Consider the following 19,593-nt stretch of genomic DNA (forward strand, 5'->3'; position numbering starts at 1 on the left):
GGGTGAGGGAAACGCCACGCAGAGGGTAAATGGCAGCCCTGGACTCACAGAATGTGTTTGCTTTGTGGCCATTCTCTGCCAAGTAAAAGCAATCACATACTAGCTAGTTTTAAAAAACCCCACAGTCCAGAACCCTCGTCCTGGAGGGAAATGGCGGGGTTCTGCCTGAGCCTGGACCTGGCCGGGGAAAGCTTTGGCGACAGCAGCAGATGGAGAGTCAGTGCCGCAGCTAGCGCGTCATAAGTGGATTCGCCTTTTCTTGCCGCGCACCTTCTCTGCCTTCTCACCCACCACTCTCCACATCCAGCCTGCGAGTTAGGCCCCCGCACGCCGCCCTGCCCCCGTGTCCTACCCACCCGGCGTCACACACAACCGCTTCCATGCACTCCTGTCTCAACTGAGGCTAGAAAGAAAAACTCGGTTAATTTAATGTGTTCATTTGTTTCCAGCTGCATACGTATATGTATGTACACGAGTGTATGCGTGGAGAGCGTGGGAGGCCGGTGCTTTCATTCTGAAGCGGCCGGTGTGAGGAAGGCTGTAAACACACGCCTCGTAGATTCTGCTAGGGATTCCAATATTCTCTTTCGGGAAAGGAATTGTTTTCTCTGTTAACCTTTTGAAAACCTTTTTATAAACTTACATTGTATACATAAATTAAGAAAACCTTGATCCTTCGTAAAATGTGCACGTCTAAGTTAGTGTTCTTAAACAGTTGCGGTTCTGTGAGGAACGAAGCCAGTGCAGAGAAGCCGTAGGACCTGTGTATTCTGTCTGTGCGAGGACTGCTGCGATTCTTCAAAGCCAGAGCCTGCTCGGGCCCTGAGCCAGGGGGGCACAGGGAAGGAGACACACATGTGCATGCACACACAGACACGCATGGACACACACGCACAGAGACACGCTCTACCCAGAGGCACCAGACACAGCTCAATCGCACCATCTGCCCCATTTAAGAAAGGCTCCGAGGTTCACAAACCCGCTGGGTCTTCCTATGGTGTCATCCCTCGCACCTGGGCTGAGAGAGGTGCTGAGCCCAGAAGAAGATCAAAGCCAGGCGGAGGGTTAAGGCTGTCCCATTCTCCCTGCAGCCCTCCCACACTGGGTGGAGAAGCTGAACGACACGCAGCTGGACAGCGGCAGTGCCCTGCGCTGGGAGTGCGCGGCCACTGGGAGGCCCCGGCCCGCCTACCGCTGGCTGAAGGACGGCGCCCCGCTCCTGCCCCAGGTACCGCGCCCCAGGCCCAGCTGTGTGGGCCTTTGTTCAGGAAATCATGCACCTCTGTGAGCGGCGGGAGGGGGGTCCACGGGGGCTTCGGTGGCCCGGTCAGACCACCCTCCACCCTCTCCGCCCCTCCATTCCAGCCAAGTCCTTGTGCTACCCTCACACGTGCGCAGAACCTATTATGTCCTGTTCACACGTGCCCGGGACACAGCGTTCCGTGTTCACACGTGCGTGTAGAGTATTGTTCCATGTTCACGTGTGTGTATAAAGCATGGCTGTATGCCCCCCTCCTGACACACCTCCAACGCCTTTCTTCCTCCTCTGTCCTCTCACAGACGTGAAGTGATAAATATGATGACTACACAAGTAAACGTTCCTTTTAAAATTACCTTCTAACTTTTATGCATAATGCCTTGAGCACAGTGTTTTGAGCTGTGACTGCTCGGGACAGCGTCACGGAGTCTAGGGATCGAGCTTCTGTGACTGCTCGGGACAGCGTCACGGAGTCTAGAGATCGAGCTTCTGTGACTGCTCGGGACAGCGTCACGGAGTCTAGGGATCGAGCTTCTGTGACTGCTTGGGACAGCGTCATGGAGTCTAGGGATCAAGCTTCTGTGACTGCTCGGGCAGCGTCACGGAGTCTAGGGATCGAGCTTCTGTGACTGCTCGGGCAGCGTCACGGAGTCTAGGGATCGAGCTTCTGTGACTGCTCGGGCAGCGTCACGGAGTCTAGGGATCGAGCTTCTGTGACTGCTCGGGACAGCATCATGGAGTCTAGGGATCGAGCTTCTGTGACTGCTCGGGCAGCGTCATGGAGTCTAGGGATCGAGCTTCTGTGACTGCTCGGGACAGCGTCACGGAGTCTAGGGATCGAGCTTCTGTGACTGCTTGGGACAGCGTCACAGAGTCTAGGGATCGAGGTCCTGTGACTTCTCGGGACAGCGTCACGGAGTCTAGGGATCGAGCTTCTGTGACTGCTCAGGACCTGAGCTGATGACTACTCACAGGCAGAATCGTGACGGCTATTTTAACTGCTCTGTGTCTTATTGTGGTCCAGGCAGAAGGCAAGTTTGTGTGTGAGTGTGGGTGGGGGTATGTGCGGGTGTGTGTGAGTGTGTAACAGGTCAGTGTTAATGACAAAATGAGGACATGAGTGCAGTTAGGACTGAGTGCAAACCCTGCACACCAGTCAGTCCCCCACGGGACGGTTCCATGTCCCCCCCAGAACAGACACAGTCCCCCACGAGGCAGGTCTCCTGTCTCCACCCCCAACACTGGGGACAGTCCCCCACAGGCAGGTCCCCTGTCCCCACGCCCAACACGGGGGACAGCCCCCCACGGGCAGGTCCCCTGTCCCCTCGCCCAACACTGGGGACAGCCCCCCACGGGCAGGTCCCCTGTCCCCACGCCCAACACGGGGGACAGCCCCCCACGGGCAGGTCCCCTGTCCCCTGCCTCCCACAGCCTCTGTGCCTTTTGAAGAGGAGGCTGGACCGACCATGTTACCTCGAACACCCTTTGTTCTAAAACCAGCTAAGCCTAAAAGTAAAACAACACCACAAACAGCCAGATACACAGACAACAGAATGGACCGCCGTGGAGGCAGGCGAGCTAGGGCATGGATTCGGGGCATGGCTGGCGTCTTCACCGCCAGGTCATGTGCTTGCTAGGTGAATGTTTTATTTTGAAAATGTTCTCAAATTCTTGGCAGCTTTGTTGGTCAAACACTGCTCACCAATGTATTTTAAATGATTGGCTTCTTATTAGGTGCCAAAGACACCTGGCTCTTTAATTACATTATAAAAGTAAAATTAGATTTTTGAAATTCACTCTTGAGCCTCAATTTATTTCAATCTGTTCAGGTCTGGTCTTCTGCCTCCTGTATTCAGTTTCTTCTCTTCGTGGAATTTTCTGTGCAATCTGTTGATGCATTGTCAGTTGCAGGGCAGTTTATTTTGTGTTAGTTGGCTGGGAAGAGAGAAAGGCAACTTCTTGGACCAGTGGCAGTGGAGGGGTTGTCGTGACCTGAGCTCCTGGTGACCCTGGATCCAGGTCTGCGTCCGCTGCCGACCTCCCTTTCCTGGGCCTGCTCCTGCCGTGAGGAGGCTCCAGGGAAGCCCCGCGGCCCGCTGCCAGTCCACCAGACCAAGCCAGCTCCCACGGCAGTGAGAGCAGGAAGCCCACAGCCCTGCTTTCCTTACTAACCCAGGAGCATGTGGGTATCTCTTATATAATCCGTGATTTATTATCCTGTGCAACAGACAGCCAAGCCGTCATCAACTGTAAATTTGCCACCTCCCGTCCCCCCCCCACCCCGAGGGCTGGAAGCCGTCTCCCCGGGCCTGGGGAGGTGTGTCCCCTCCACCGTCTGGTTCTGTTCCCCTACAGAGTCGGCTGGACGTGGTCAACGGGGTTCTGGTGATCCGCGCAGTGGACCGGTCAGATGCTGGGATGTACCAGTGCTTGGCAGAAAATAAGTATGGGTCCATTTATGCCAGCGCCGAGCTGAAGATCCTAGGTATGGGATTTCCCAGGCCCTGGGTGGAGGAAAGGCTGCCTGGCGGCTGCTTTTCCTGCTCTCCTTCCCCTGCTCAAAGACCACCACACAGGTGGAACGATCCACGTAAGGCCTCACAGGAAGTCCTGGGTTGTGCGGGCTGTTTACTTTTGCCTGTTCACCCATATCTAGGCTATTTTATAGTGCTCTCATGTTTTATTCTTGAACGGTTCACACAGTAGAGCTTTGAGCTCGCATTAACAGTCAGGTTTTACAAAGCCAGGCACCCGTGGTTTAGGTTGTAGTTTTAGCCATTTGAGGCCAGCCCTGCCAGCAGTTGGCAAGACCTGTCCTCGGCCCACAGCTGGGTGTGGTGTCCTGAGCCTGCCTTCCCGCACGAGACAGGAGGCAGAGGGGAGAGCCAGGGCTCAGGAAAGCCAGGCTCCAGTTCATCTCCCTGGAGAGTAAACCATCGCAGATGACTTCTAGAGTCCTGGAATTAAAAAGCTGATTTCACCCTCCTCAGTGGTTTTCTCAGGAACACTCTCAAATCCTCAACATACATTCCAATTCATCTTTAACTCCAGTCCCATTAAACAACTAAAAATGTTACCTACATTTTCCCCATTCCTCTTTAGTATCACAATGTCTATCAAATATATTTTTAAATATACCTTTTAAAATAGCGTTGTTCGTACTGGTTAAGATATCTTTTTAAGATTGTGTCTGTTGCTATAGTAAGAACATAAAATATTCCTGGAACACTCAGGGAATGGCTGCGTTCATGTGAGTCGGTGCCTAAGTACGTCAGACACAAAAGCACCTGAGTGTCTTGTGGAAGTCATGGCAATGAATCATCCAACCTAGACGAATAACTTCAACCTAAATAAGATTTTAAATTGAAATTACAGTAATTCTACTTCTTACAAGACCTGTTTCTTTTAAAACAACATTCTGTTTTGGGTACTATTTCAATAAAACGTGAATTAAATGATTGTGGTTCAAAGTCAGCCTGGGCAGAAACGTCTAGGAGACTTCACCTCCAGCTAACCAGAAAATGCCGTTCTGGAGGTGCCGTCCAGGAGGTAGAGTAGCAGCCGTGAGAGAGATGGAGGAAGGGTCTTGGCTCTGCGTTCAGCCCGGGCACCAGGGTTAACTACGATGGGGAAGGGAAGACACAGAACTGTGCTCACCGTGGATTCCACCATCCTCACACAGGACCAGGGAGAAGGCACGCCGAGTGGGTCCTCAGACCTTGTCTGCAAGGCGATCGCTAAGGCGTGCCAGGCCCTGAAGCCGCCTTTATCCGTGGCTGGGAGCCCGAAGGGATCTAGTCAGAGATAACACTAGACCAGGCGCCAGGGAGGGGTTTCTCATGTGATTGTATGACACTGGAAGAACGATGCGGAGCTGTGAGGAGTCTGGCCTTGGGTGAACGAGCATCTTCTCCCTGCAGCTTCCCCCCCCACCTTCGAGCCCAGTCAGCTGAGGAAGACGATCGTGGTGACCAGAGACCGGGAGGTGATCCTGGAGTGCAGACCGCAGGGCTCCCCGAGGCCGGCCACCACGTGGAGGAAGGGAGACAGAGCCCTCAGGGAGAGCAAAAGGTCAGAGCCACTTTGTGTCGCACTCTTCAGCAGCAGCAGCCTCGTGGGCCGTAGGGGACACGCAGTGTCAGAAACCACCAGGCGTGGTTTAACACAGTGCACAGGGTGATGGGTGGGAGATAAACCACCTCCGAGCTCCCGTGGGGTTTATGAGTAGGGATTTCTCTGGGTTTTGTAGAACGCAGGGGATTGAAGCAACCAGTTCACCGTGGTTTGCGCTTTGGTCCTCCGTGCAGGAATCTACCCAGTCTCGGCCGCGTTAGGATAGCGCTCTCATGGGTTGCTGCATTAACCTGGCGTGGGTCTGCTGGGTGATTCCTTTATGGTGGGATGGGTGGGGGAGAGCTTGTGTCAAGAAGGCCGAAGCAGCACACACAACATAGCAGCGGTTTCTTGGGTTGCCATGGGCAACCTGGCCTATTCTGCACGGAAGCATTTGTCTGTGGCGGGCAGAAGCCCAGGTAGCGCAGTACCCAGTGGAGAGAGGTGGTGAGAAGGGGTGATCAACGTGGGCCCGCGGACCCCGGCCGTCCCCACCTCGTGCTGGTGCTGATGTCACAGACGGTGGCCAGCTCTGGCCCCATGGCACGTGGCTCTCTGCTGAGGAGAGCTGCATGTCAGGAGCTTGTCTTTCCATGCCTGCCGTCGAATCTGCACCGAGGCTTGCTTAAATGAGACTTTAAATCGTTTGGGGGAATTTGAAAATTTCAGGAAATTTTCTAAAGGGTTTTGCTTCCTATCCGTAGTGAGATGCACTGATTTGATATTTCTGCCTTGTGAAATAATTTGTTGAGTTAGTGGTTGTGTTCCAACTCTAAAATCTGTGCTGCCTCTTCACGAGGACAGGATTACGAGGTGACCGGCGGGTCAGCTTTCCTCCTTGGGAAACTAGAGTTATGACGGCTGAGTGAAATGTCACGTAGAAAATACGGGGGCTGAGCTGGCTCATGGTCGTCTGGAGAGCTGAGGACAGTGAGCATGAAGGTGGTGATGTGGCGTGGTGGCAGCTGGGTTGGCTCGTCCTCGTCTGGTGAGCTGAGGAGAGTGAGGATGGAGGTGGAGGTGGTGGTGTGGTGACATCTGTGGTGGACATAATGCTGCCATCAACAACTTGGACCCTTGAACTCCAGCCTGCGGTGTTATAGCAGGGGTTGGGGACTGTGACCACGGCCCTCTTCTTCCTCTGGTGATGAAGGAAAGGGAGAGTGAGCAACTCTGAGACCGGAGTCATTGGCGGCCTGCTGTGTCTCTGAGCTGGTTTCTGGCCCTCCCTGGCCTTGTGCCTTGGCTGCCCTTCCGTCTATGCCGTCTCCAGCGCACAGCATCACAGCACCTCAGCAGGCCCGGTTACCGCCCCTGCTCCCTGCTTCAGGCGCTGTCCATCACGCTCGGGGATTTCACTGCAGCAACTGGCTCCATTGTTTGGCCAGTCGCCCGAAGCACACCACAGACGACCTGAGGGCCACCTCGGCCAGGAGGAAGGACGAGGAGATTTGGAAAGGGGCTCGGCCTGATGTACTTAGTGTCTTTCCTCTGGCACATACGTAAGCCACCATCAACCACCACAGAACACATCGTACATGTTGTAAAGCAAGTTTTCAGTGTCTGCCTCTTAAAAGTAATCCAAGCACGTGTTTTCATGGAGGTAGAGAAGGGTGGGCACCCGTTACGTGGATAGAAGACGTGTGACTCAACAGGTGATTATGAAATCACCCACAAATTAACCATGACCTTGTAGAAGGACAGTGCTCCAGAGCTGTCTTTCTTTTATGGCACAGACTTGCCCGACCTTCCCTGTCATGTTTCCCTGCTCACAGAGGAGCTCAGGAGGGCAGCCTTTCCACCTCCCTCATTTAACACCCCGGAAATCGCACTTCAGGTGCTCGTTCGCTGGCTTCTAGGGGGATCCATGTTGTGTTTACCAGGCAGCGAAGATGCGGTGCACACACGGCCTCCCAGACAGACAGACAACCCATCCTTCCTCACGGCCCGAAGCTCGCCGTTTGGCGGAGGCTGGTCCTCCCCTCTTCAGGAAGAGGGTTCCATGGTGGGATAGGAGCTGTGTCCCACCTTGGTTCCGCCTCCTCCATGCTGCGTCTGCAGTGAAGGAGCTGTGTGGCTGCTTCCTGTCTGGCAGTGTCTTTACATGTTAGGAACGTAAACCACATAGACCCCGGGGGCCTTGGCTGTGTGTGTGTGTGTGTGTGTGTGTGCTCGCGCGCGCGGTCGTAGGATGAGCACCCAGGTGTCCAGAGCATGACGTCCGCTAGCCCCCTTCCAGAGGCAGTGGCAGCATGGTTGCGATGGCTGCGTTCATCTGAGGGAAGCAGGGCTGCAGCAGCCTGAGCGCCGGTGCCCTCCGCGGCCGCCTGGCCCTCCAGTGCGGAATCGCGAGCCTCTGCACCGGGCCTGGGTTCAGGGAGAAGGCGGCTGCTGAGATTTCTCCACCTTCCCTTTAAAACGCAGTAAACGTGCATGCAAAACCATGAGACAGCCCCACGCGTGGGGCATTCACACACGGCGCCAACTCCCAGCCCATAGCAGAACCGTCCTTACGTAAAGACTAATGGAGCAAGACCAGGGCTCAGGCCGGGTGGACCTCAGACGCGGACAGGAGCTGCTGCTGTCTGTGAATTTTCATTTATCTTAGGAGCTGGAGGCGGGGTCAGCTGAGGAGTCAATCTGATAGACAAGACACAAATAGCTGTAGCTTAGAGGCTACCGCTGGTATTGGGTAATGTAGCCACATTATAAAATGTCCCTGCAAACTCTCGCCATGTATTTATACCGAGCACACGCAAGTCATTTCTTCGAGCTGTTTAAATACGCAATAACGTCTCTCTCTGAAGTCACCTCCTTCCCTCCACCGCCCAGCATCACAGCCTTCCTCCGAGTTCCTCCTGGAACTCAGGCCTTGCAGCTGCTGGTCCAGTCCCTTTACACTGGCTGCTTGTGAAAGAAGCTCTCTATGCCCGGGCCGGCCTGGACTGCAGCTCTCCTGCTTGTGCTCGCAGGGGTCTGGGAGGCCTGCACTGGGCCCCGAGCTGGGCGGGCAGGCTCACGCCACGATGCCCACACAGGGGTGAAGACCAAGGCCTATGAACTTGTCTTGCTGAAGCTGGTCCCAAACCACGATCTGCTGAAGTTGGCCACACAAGAGCTGGGACCGCGGAAGAGCTGGTTCCCTCCCCAGCAGCGCCGCGTGGCTTGTCCCTTGCTTGGCTGTCTCACTGCCAGTTTGCCTCTTGTTTCTGATTTTTCCTTAATTGTTAACTATAACAGAACGGCTGCCACTCCCAAAGGGAGACACCACTGCGGAGCGCGCTTCGCTCAGGCTGTAAATGACAGCAACATAACTCTGGTTCTGTTGTCGTATGAGCCTCTCGACTCTGTGGCTTTACATCTCCAACTAATTACCAGTTTAGCAAACAGCTCATAAATTCCATTCTAGCTGTGGTTCATTTCGCTGCCCTGGGTGGCTGTGCCTCCTCCCTGCCCATCTCCGAGCGCAGGCACATGGGGACGGCACAGCCAATGGCCTAGAGGCTTTTCTTTCCTAAAAGCCCCCCAGCCCACAGCTTCCAGCTTAATCTGCCCTTAACACAAACTGTGTCTAAAGGACTCGGGCACTCAAGCATCCAAGCGCAGCCACGGAATGACCCGGCGAACGCAAAACAGAAGAAAGCTGGTCTAGAGGAGGCTGAGAAGAAGATTTGGCAGAGGGGCTTCCAGCCCCGCCGAGACCTCGGCTGTCACCCCCCACAGCCAGCGCGTGAATCACGGGCTGCTTTACCCACGGCTGGTTCGCAATGGGGAGGAGAGGGATGAGCACAAATTAGGGACGGAGACACCAGCCTTGCTGTGGAGAAGGAGCCGCAGGCGCCTCCATAAGAGGCAAACCTGAGCCCGCCCGGTCCCCTCTGCACTCTAACAGCAGTCGTCTGGGTTGGCATCAGTGTGCACGCTGGCAGGGTGGAGCGTGCCCAGCAGACCTCGGTCCTCTCTCTCCCATCGCAGACGGCAGATGCACAGCCTGCGTGGAGAGGGAGGGCGGACCACGCTGGGCTGGGCGTGGCGGGCCAGGCTGAACTGTGCGAGCACGCGGACACAGCCGCACGTGGGCCATGACAACCACAAGAAAGAAAACCCCTCAATAAAAACATTTACAGACACCTCTACATCTAACCAAGATGCTGCGTAACCAAGCCAAGTTCCACAGAGTCAGCCACAGTTTAACCTTGGAAAAGCCAATAAAGTGTCCCGCAGTAGAGACTAAACAAGAGGAAAGGGAAATTTCGTTGAGTTTATAAAGATATTCTTAACAAGTAGAAATACACACAGGCAAGTAGAGAGTGCCCAGCTACTAAGCCTTTCCCATGCTCATGATTTACGTATAAGTTTTTGTGCTACTGGTTCCTCTGTTAGAATCAATCATTTCCTACACGCATGTGTCAGGGCTATGGTTTTTAATAAGTATTAAGTAAGATACCAGCTGGCATCTATATGCATATATACACATATACACATATAACTGTGTGAATATATTTATATATTCTTTAGAGTTTTTACATGCACATATACACCGACATCAAGAACAAATTGATGCAGCGTTCTGGAAACTTTTGGTCGTTGGTTTGCTGTCACTACCACGAGGTGAATAAGCCTACAACAGCCTCGGGTCTACTCGAAGTTGTGGTCAGGCTCGCTGAGCCAGCTGTCATCCAAGATGGCTCAGTGACCACCATTGCTTACCAGCCATGTGCTCAGCGGCAGGAATAAAGGGCTCTGGGGATGTGCGTAGAGTTGGGATGTACACACCAACACCCATGTTCACACACAGATTCACACATAGAGGCACACACAGACATGGATATACTGAGACACAGATGTGCACACAGACACAGATGTATACACAGACACGGATGTACACACAGACACCAGTGTACACACAGACACCGATGTACTCACAGACATTGGTGTACTCACAGACATTGATGTGCTCACAGACACAGATGTACACACAGACACCGGCGTGCACACAGACATTGGTGTACTCACAGACACGGATGTACACACAGACACCAGTGTACTCACAGAGACATTGGTGCACACACAGTCATTGGTGTACTCACAGACATTGGTGCACACACACACACGGATATACATACAGACACCAGTGTACTCACAGACATTGGTGCACACACAGTCATTGGTGTACTCACAGACATTGGTGCACACACACACACGGATGTACATACAGACACCAGTGTACTCACAGACATTGGTGCACACATAGTCATTGGTGTACTCACAGACATTGGTGTACTCACAGACACGGATGTACACACAGACACCAGTGTACTCACAGACATTGGTGCACACACAGTCATTGGTGTACTCACAGACATTGGTGCACACACACACACGGATGTACACGCAGACACCAGTGTACTCACAGACATTGGTGCACACACAGTCATTGGTGTGCTCACAGACATTGGTGCGCTCACAGACACAGATGTGCACGCAGACACCGGCGTACACACAGACATTGGTATACACAGTCATTGGTGTACTCACAGACATTGGTGTGCTCACAGACACGGACGTGCACGCTGATGCGGACATGCACACAGATACAGACATTCACCCTGAGGTCTGGACTCTGCTCGGGAGCCACGCCTCCTGGCCCAGCCCGTCCCACAGCGCCGTCTCCAGCTCCTCTGCAGGCGTGCCAGCTCCACTCCTGTGCCGGGTCTTCAGATCCTGGGGGTGTGTGAGGACCTCTCACCCGCAGGCCTGTGTGGACATGGTTTGTGAATCCTGAGCCGCTCTCAAGGACCATGCTGTGCTAAAAGAAGGGATGATGTTGTGTGCGCTTTAAATTCGCCATCTAGACCTCAGAGCTGTCCGGTGTGCTTGAACCAGAGCAGCACTGAACGGAAGCAGAGGCTGGGAGCAGAAGTGAGGGCAGTTTCCTTTGCTCACTTGGTGATATTTAAGCACGCTGGTGTTTCGGTGGCAGCTGGAATTTTAGCTCTCTGGTCAGAGCTGGCAGTGATTCCGCAGGAAGCAGCCACGAGCCCTCCCTCTCCTGGCATGTCCCAGCCCGCGCTGCCCTGCCTCTGCGGGAGAAGCCCTGGGAAGCCAGCACCCGGCGGAATTGACGCCTGCACCCCTCCAGTGTGTCTCTGGGCCACCTTTCCTGGCCCTGGACTTGTAGGCCCTGTCCACAGAAGCACAAATCAGACGCTCTTTCACAAGCCTCTACTGCAAGTGATTTTAACTAAAACCCTGGCCCCGGCTCTACTCTCCAGACTGTCCCTGCATGAGTGTAAACGCCACTGTAGAAGTTCAGTGGTGGCACATCCCACCTGAGCTGTGATGGCTGAGAAACCATGTGGAGCTGCATGGTTCCCCATCCCGAGATGGATGTGTGCATGCGTGTCACGAATGTATGCAAGTGTGTGTCCCGGGAGGAAGGGGCAGGGGGAGGAAGGCTAGACGCTGCGCACCATGCACTGTCCTTTCCCATGTTTGGGGACTTTCCAGCCGTGATGGGCCGTGGCTGCCTCCTTTCTCAGCGACCAGCTTTGAGTGGAGTGTGGACCGTACTCGGAGGAGAAGGGAGGGTGGGGGGTGGCGTGCATGGCTCTGCACACTTTACATGTGGCTCATCCCTCCTTTCCCTCCCGGCTGGTAACCAAAGCGAGGTGGCGGCCATGCATCCATCTCTCAAATGCCAGAGCGTCTCTCCTAATTTCCAGCCAAGTGTCTTTCCCGGAATAGCTCACTGCTCTGGCATAATGAGAAGCAGGTTTCTTTTCCATGAGAATAAAGGAAGCTCCAGTTAGAAAGAGACGTATTCTGGATGCAGGGTGTCATTTATACTATGTAGAGGAATGTTCATAAAAATTAGAATTTAAAAAAAAGAACCTGTGCAGAATAAAAGGAGTTATTCCTGGCAGTTGACTGAAAAGGCCCAAAATCATAAAAAGCTTGACTGACAGGCAAGGGAAGAATGTGACGAGATCAATCAAATTTTGGCTCTGCTGAGATCAAAAGAAGAGCAGAATGTAGGGAAAGAAAGATGATGTCTGAATTTAGCATTCATTTGGAAATCGTTTAGAAACTTGGAGATAAAAGGTTTTCCAGAAATAATAAATGTGGGCTAGTTAAACTTTTAGAGACTGAGAGACTCATGCATTGTCAGATATTACTAAAACCACAGCTCCATTTTTCACATGATGAGATAACATGTACTTCTTGTACCGGCGGCAGAATTATCCCTCAGTTACTTCCATGAACATTCCTTCAGTAGCAGGTCAGCCGAGCTCGTGAGTGGCTCTGCTGGGGACAGACAGAGATGGACGTTATGAAAGAAATTTAATTGGGGAGCAATTTAAAAAATGATTTTTCCATTGTCAGTGCTAGCAAGATTCTGTAAGACTGTGCACTAATGAACTCAGTGTCAGCCACGTGCTTCCCATCCCTGGCATTAGTGTTTGTTTAAGTGCAAAAAGACTGCTGCAAGATTTTACACTTGGAGTTCAATTACCTGGGGACATTTTAGCTTAAATTATAGATAATAAGCAGAGCGATTTCTGTGGAATCAGACTATAAAGTGAATGCAGTATTATCTGTCTTTTGGTATAGTCAAGGATAACATCAGGCGTTGATATAAATTATAAAAGAGAAAATCTATTTTACCACAAAGAAGATAAGTTTACAAGCAGAAGGGATCCCTTCCCACTGAGAATCTTGCCTTCCCAGTTTCATTTGGTGGAACTTGTCATGTGATTGCTATTCCGATTTATTGTTTAGTGATTGAAATTCCAAGTTTTCTCTCATGTAATAGAAATTGTGGGACTGCATATTGCTGTTCTCTAGTGAATTATTTCCATCTATTGGATATTTATTCTCATCTAAACTAGGAAATACTTTTTGTGGCAACTAGCTTTATCACCTGATTTGCTCGTCCAAAACACTGATACTAAGAAAAGTGAATTCGTTATAGAAGGTAACAGGAACTCATTGGCACATATATTTCAGATCCAGGAGCTGCATCTTTTGAGAAAAAAATGTATTTTTATCTATCATTTTTCTTGTGGTGTTGGCTTGTCTCCATGGCCTCCCCCTGCTAGGCTCGAGCTCAGCCATTGAGCTACCTCTCCAGCCAAGGCTTTATTTTTAAATTATTTTACTTATTAATTAATCCAGTGACTTATTCCTTCCGCCCTTCCTTCATTTAGTACCAGAACCAGGGCTTGAACTCGGGGCCTGGCTGTCTTGCTTGACCTGCTTGATTACGGTTGGTACTCTACCACGTGGATTATGCCACCTGTTCAGTAGCTATCTGGCTGATTAGAGATGTCACCTCCTCGGGTTTTCTGTCCAATCAGGCTTTGAACCATAAACCTGTAGACCTCAGCCACCTGAGTAGCTAGGATTAAGCCTGTTTTATTTTTTATTTTTTTAACTGATCTATAGAACGTGAAACTCATATTTCAATAGGGCACCAAGTCATGTTTTAATAGACATAAATATAGTATTTCTAGTAAATATGTAATGGTGATATAGTAAATGTAGTATGTTTAAACCACGATTTAAGTCAGGGGAAACATCTCAGCCCTCCCTTTGGCGTTGCCATGCTCAGGACGCGGCTGTCCTGGGAAGCTGTGCTCCCTCAGTGCCCGTGCGCTCAGTCCTGGCCCTCGCCCAGCCCACTGTGGCAGCTGGAAAGCCGTTTCTTCGGGCTCAGTGAGTGTGCTGAGTGTCTGTGGACCCCAGCCCTGTGCACAGACTTCCCGGCCCCGTGGGGCTTGGCTCTGGCACCCTGGGGCCCAGTCCGGGCTTCACCCGTCTTGGTCAGTGCCTTCCTCACGAGGTGGGGGGCCTGGCTGGCCCTGCGGCCCCCCCCCCCAGGCTCTGTCCCTGCTCAGCAGACCCTGGAGAAACCACAGAGACCTTCCAGGGTCCAGGAGCACCCGGCCGCTTGCTCACATTCCACGGTTTAGAACAAGTGCAGGGGCCATCAGGCCCAGGGCAGGGAGTGGGGAGGGGAGGGGGAAGAGGGTGGAGGAGGGGGGCAGCCGGCGGGGGAGGGGGGCAGCAGGGGGTGGCCAGGCCTGGTACGCGGGGCCTCGGCCGGGCGGTAACTGGCAGCAGCATTGTCAGTAATTTATCACTCAATGAAAGCACGTTTCTGAAAACTTTATTTAAAGACCTTGATTACCGTCAGAAGCGGACATACCGAGAAACCAGTAAGGCGCACGAGCACGCTCTCACACACACACACACACACACACACACACACACACGTACACACACACGTACACACACATGTACACACACACCATACACACACACCACACACACACCACACACACAACACACACACACCACACACACCACACACACCACAACACAAACACACACGTACACACACCACACACACACGTAAACACACACCACACACACACACACCACACACACACCACACACACACACACCACACACACCACACACACCACAACACAAACACACACACACCACACACACCACACACACACGTAAACACACACCACACACACACACACCACACACACACCACACACACACACACCACACACACCACACACACCACAACACAAACACACACGTACACACACCACACACACACCACACACACACACACACCACACACACCACACACACATACAACACACACACACGTAGACACACACACACCACACACACCACACACACACACGTACACACACATGTACACACACACCATACACACACACCACACACACACCACACACACACACCACACACACACCACACACACCACAACACACACACGTACACACACCACACACACACGTACACACACACCACACACACACACACCACACACACACACCACACACACACACCACACACACACACACCACACACACACGTAGACACACACACACCACACACCACACACACACACACACACACACACACACACACACACACACGGGTAACCCCAGCCCCGGTAGAGGCTCTCCCTGACCCTACCCCCTCTCCAAGTCAGGGCAGTGAATGCTGACACTGCTGATACCACACAATTCTTTACATCTCTGTAAATTAGCTCATTGCTTGGCTCTGCCTCCACGATGGGGTGAACTCCTGGCCGTGTTTCTACTTTGGTGTGTCTTCCTCGTGATAGGACCCCAGACCAGCTTGACTGTGGCCAGGAGCACAGAGCTGCGCATCTCAGAATGCTGGACAGAAGCATTTTGAGTATTTTTATCAGAATGCATAAGGAGATTGATGCGCTTCACTTGATTCGAGCATTAGCTAATGTATGCATGGAGACATTAAGTAGTAAGTGCATTATGCGCTTTGTGTACTGTGTCATCACATTCTACACATCGACGTGATTTTCTATCAATTAAAGTAAACTGAATATGATTTCAGGGAGGTGTTCTGTGAAGAGAGTGTTTTAGACTTGCTCTTGGCTTGTGTCCCTGTGCAATGGCTTCTCCGTGTTCAGGAAGGCGTGTGTGCTCCAGAGCATGCTGAGCGCGTGGCCTCGGGAGACGCCCAGCCACTGGCTTTCTGCGCCTCTTGAATTCGCTTTCTCCCCTTTCAGCAGAGGAGCCTGGGGGGAGGAGGCCGGGGGCGAGTGGAGCTGGGCGGCTGCCTCTCCACCGCCTGCATGCAGCTCCTCCTCCCTCGGGAGTGGCTGGAAACGCAAAGCTGACTCTAGGACAGGAGAGCAGAGCGCCGTGGCGAGGTGCCAGCTGCAGAGCACGTGTCCCCGTGGCTCCATCTAGACCTGGCCACAGCCTCGACAGTGGTGCCACCTCCGTGCTCCTGCCACGGGGAGAGGAGGGAAGGGACGGGAGGAGAAGGATGGCTCCTCACACGCAGAGGACAGGTCTGGGCGAGGCACGTGTCCTACCTCAGGTGTGAGGTCTGGACACGCCCCTCCATTGGTGTGAGGTCTGGACACGCCCCTCCCCTCCATTGGTGTGAGGTCCGGACACGCCTCTCCCCTCCATTGGTGTGAGGTCTGGACAGCCCCTCCATTGGTGTGAGCTCTGGACACGCCCCTCCATTGGTGTGAGGTCTGGACACGCCCCTCCCCTCCATTGGTGTGAGGTCCGGACACGCCTCTCCCCTCCATTGGTGTGAGGTCTGGACAGCCCCTCCATTGGTGTGAGCTCTGGACACGTCCCTCCATTGGTGTGAGGTCTGGACACGCCCCTCCCCTCCATTGGTGTGAGGTCTGGACAGCCCCTCCATTGGTGTGAGCTCTGGACACGCCCCTCCATTGGTGTGAGGTCTGGACACGCCCCTCCCCTCCATTGGTGTGAGGTCTGGACACGCCCCTCCATTGGTGTGAGGTCTGGACACGCCCCTCCCCTCCATTGGTGTGAGGTCTGGACACGCCCCTCCGTGGATGGGAATCGCCACTTCTGTGACACCTGCTCATGCGCTGTCCAAAAGTTGAAAGAATAAGTAAATAATCGCTCTGGTTTTGCAAGCTGGCGAAGTGGAATTAGTGGATTCGGAGCTATGACTTTCTGAACACAGATCAGACATTAACAAAGTCATCAGAGTAACCGTGAGGCCCCTCTCCACACCCGCCTCGCCTCACCCCACCCGGCCGGCACACTCGAGAGCAAATTAGGGCTTTATTTCCTTCATGCCAGCCATCCTGCCGATTTTGAGGAAAATAAAAGCCCCTGGTGTAAAATATAAAAGTTTCTGACAAGCAGTAGATAAATTCTTATTTATTACAAATAATTTCTCTCTTAGCATGAGGTCAATAGACTTAATGAAAAAACTCATGGCATAAACAATATTAAAACATTCTAATTATGACAATCCCAGAGTGCCCAGGGTGTGGTGGGCGCCGGGGCCAGGCTGCTTCCAGATGTGGGGGCTCAGCTTAATGATCTTTATCTAAACATCGCGGCACTCCCGAAAATGAGGCCGGAGAACGACGGAATTTAATATGTCCTTGGAACCACACTGACAACCAATTTTAAGAAATGAATTAATGCCCGAATAAAACCAAACAAAACCTCGGCTACACTGCTGGCGTAGGGCCTCGGTGGGCAGGCGTGGTGCGCTGTGGATTGTGTTGCCTCAACGACCCCCACAAATGCTTCTGAAAATCTTCTGTGCAAACCTTTGTTAACAGAACAGGCGATCTTCAAAAGCCTAATAACCCAGCGAGTATAAATGTATACACATAGACACACATAGACACATATAGACACATATACACTGACATGGAAGCACATATGTGTACACCTAATGTAGCACGAGTTTCTTGTGGGGACTGACCTGCTCTGGGGGCGGCAGGCACACTCACCTGTGCACTCCGCAGTGCTGGTGGTGAAGACGAGTGTAGACAGAGCAGTGCTGGTGGTGAGGACGAGTGTAGACAGGGCAGTGCTGGTGGTGAGGACGAGTGTAGACAGGGCAGTGCTGGGGGTGAGGACGAGTGTAGACGGGGCAGTGCTGGGGGTGAGGACGAGTGTAGACGGGGCAGTGCTGGTGGTGATGACGAGTGTAGACAGGGCAGTGCTGGTGGTGAGGACGAGTGTAGACAGGGCAGTGCTGGTGGTGAGGACGAGTGTAGACAGGGCAGTGCTGGTGGTGAGGACGAGTGTAGACAGCGCAGTGCTGGGGGTGAGGATGAGTGTAGACAGGGCAGTGCTGGGGGTGAGGACGAGTGTAGACAGGGCAGTGCTGGTGGTGATGACGAGTGTAGACAGAGCAGTGCTGGTGGTGAGGACGAGTGTAGACAGAGCAGTGCTGGTGGTGAGGACGAGTGTAGACAGGGCAGTGCTGGGGGTGAGGACGAGTGTAGACAGAGCAGTGCTGGTGGTGAGGACGAGTGTAGACGGGGCAGTGCTGGTGGTGAGGACGAGTGTAGACGGGGCAGTGCTGGGGGTGAGGACGAGTGTAGACGGGGCAGTGCTGGTGGTGAGGACGAGTGTAGACGGGGCAGTTCTGGTGGTGAGGACGAGTGTAGACGGGGCAGTGCTGGTGGTGAGGACGAGTGTAGACGGGGCAGTGCTGGGGGTGAGGACGAGTGTAGACAGCGCAGTGCTGGGGGTGAGGACGAGTGTAGACAGCGCAGTGCTGGGGGTGAGGACGAGTGTAGACAGAGCAGTGCTGGTGGTGAGGACGAGTGTAGACAGAGCAGTGCTGGTGGTGAGGACGAGTGTAGACAGGGCAGTGCTGGTGGTGAGGACGAGTGTAGACAGAGCAGTGCTGGTGGTGAGGACGAGTGTAGACGGGGCAGTGCTGGTGGTGAGGACGAGTGTAGACAGCGCAGTGCTGGGGGTGAGGACGAGTGTAGACAGAGCAGTGCTGGTGGTGAGGACGAGTGTAGACAGAGCAGTGCTGGTGGTGAGGACGAGTGTAGACAGGGCAGTGCTGGTGGTGAGGACGAGTGTAGACAGAGCAGTGCTGGTGGTGAGGACGAGTGTAGACGGGGCAGTGCTGGTGGTGAGGACGAGTGTAGACAGAGCAGTGCTGGTGGTGAGGACGAGTGTAGACAGGGCAGTGCTGGTGGTGAGGACGAGTGTAGACGGGGCAGTGCTGGTGGTGAGGACGAGTGTAGACGGGGCAGTGCTGGGGGTGAGGACGAGTGTAGACGGGGCAGTGCTGGTGGTGAGGACGAGTGTAGACAGGGCAGTTCTGGTGGTGAGGACGAGTGTAGACAGGGCAGTGCTGGTGGTGAGGACGAGTGTAGACGGGGCAGTGCTGGGGGTGAGGACGAGTGTAGACAGGGCAGTGCTGGGGGTGAGGACGAGTGTAGACAGCGCAGTGCTGGGGGTGAGGACGAGTGTAGACAGAGCAGTGCTGGTGGTGAGGACGAGTGTAGACAGGGCAGTGCTGGTGGTGAGGACGAGTGTAGACAGAGCAGTGCTGGTGGTGAGGACGAGTGTAGACGGGGCAGTGCTGGTGGTGAGGACGAGTGTAGACAGCGCAGTGCTGGGGGTGAGGACGAGTGTAGACAGAGCAGTGCTGGTGGTGAGGACGAGTGTAGACAGAGCAGTGCTGGTGGTGAGGACGAGTGTAGACAGGGCAGTGCTGGTGGTGAGGACGAGTGTAGACAGAGCAGTGCTGGTGGTGAGGACGAGTGTAGACGGGGCAGTGCTGGTGGTGAGGACGAGTGTAGACAGAGCAGTGCTGGGGGTGAGGACGAGTGTAGACGGGGCAGTGCTGGTGGTGAGGACGAG

The 19,593-nt window shown here is 53.5% G+C and overlaps 1 protein-coding gene across 1 annotated transcript in view; it reads left to right on the forward strand.

Annotated features, from left to right (window-relative positions):
• Cntn5 (contactin 5) overlaps positions 1-19,593 on the forward strand; it is a 154,674-nt gene that overhangs the window by 61,515 nt on the left and 73,566 nt on the right. The window contains exons 8-10 of the mRNA XM_090319231.1: positions 1,092-1,228; positions 3,614-3,743; positions 5,179-5,329. Coding sequence (XP_090175357.1) covers positions 1,092-1,228; positions 3,614-3,743; positions 5,179-5,329 — 418 coding nt within the window. The remainder of the gene's footprint in view (positions 1-1,091; positions 1,229-3,613; positions 3,744-5,178; positions 5,330-19,593) is intronic.

Source organism: Megascapheus bottae, chromosome 27 (genome assembly GCF_031878675.1).
Source record: "Megascapheus bottae isolate mThoBot1 chromosome 27, mThoBot2.hap1, whole genome shotgun sequence".
NCBI lineage: Eukaryota > Metazoa > Chordata > Mammalia > Rodentia > Geomyidae > Megascapheus > Megascapheus bottae.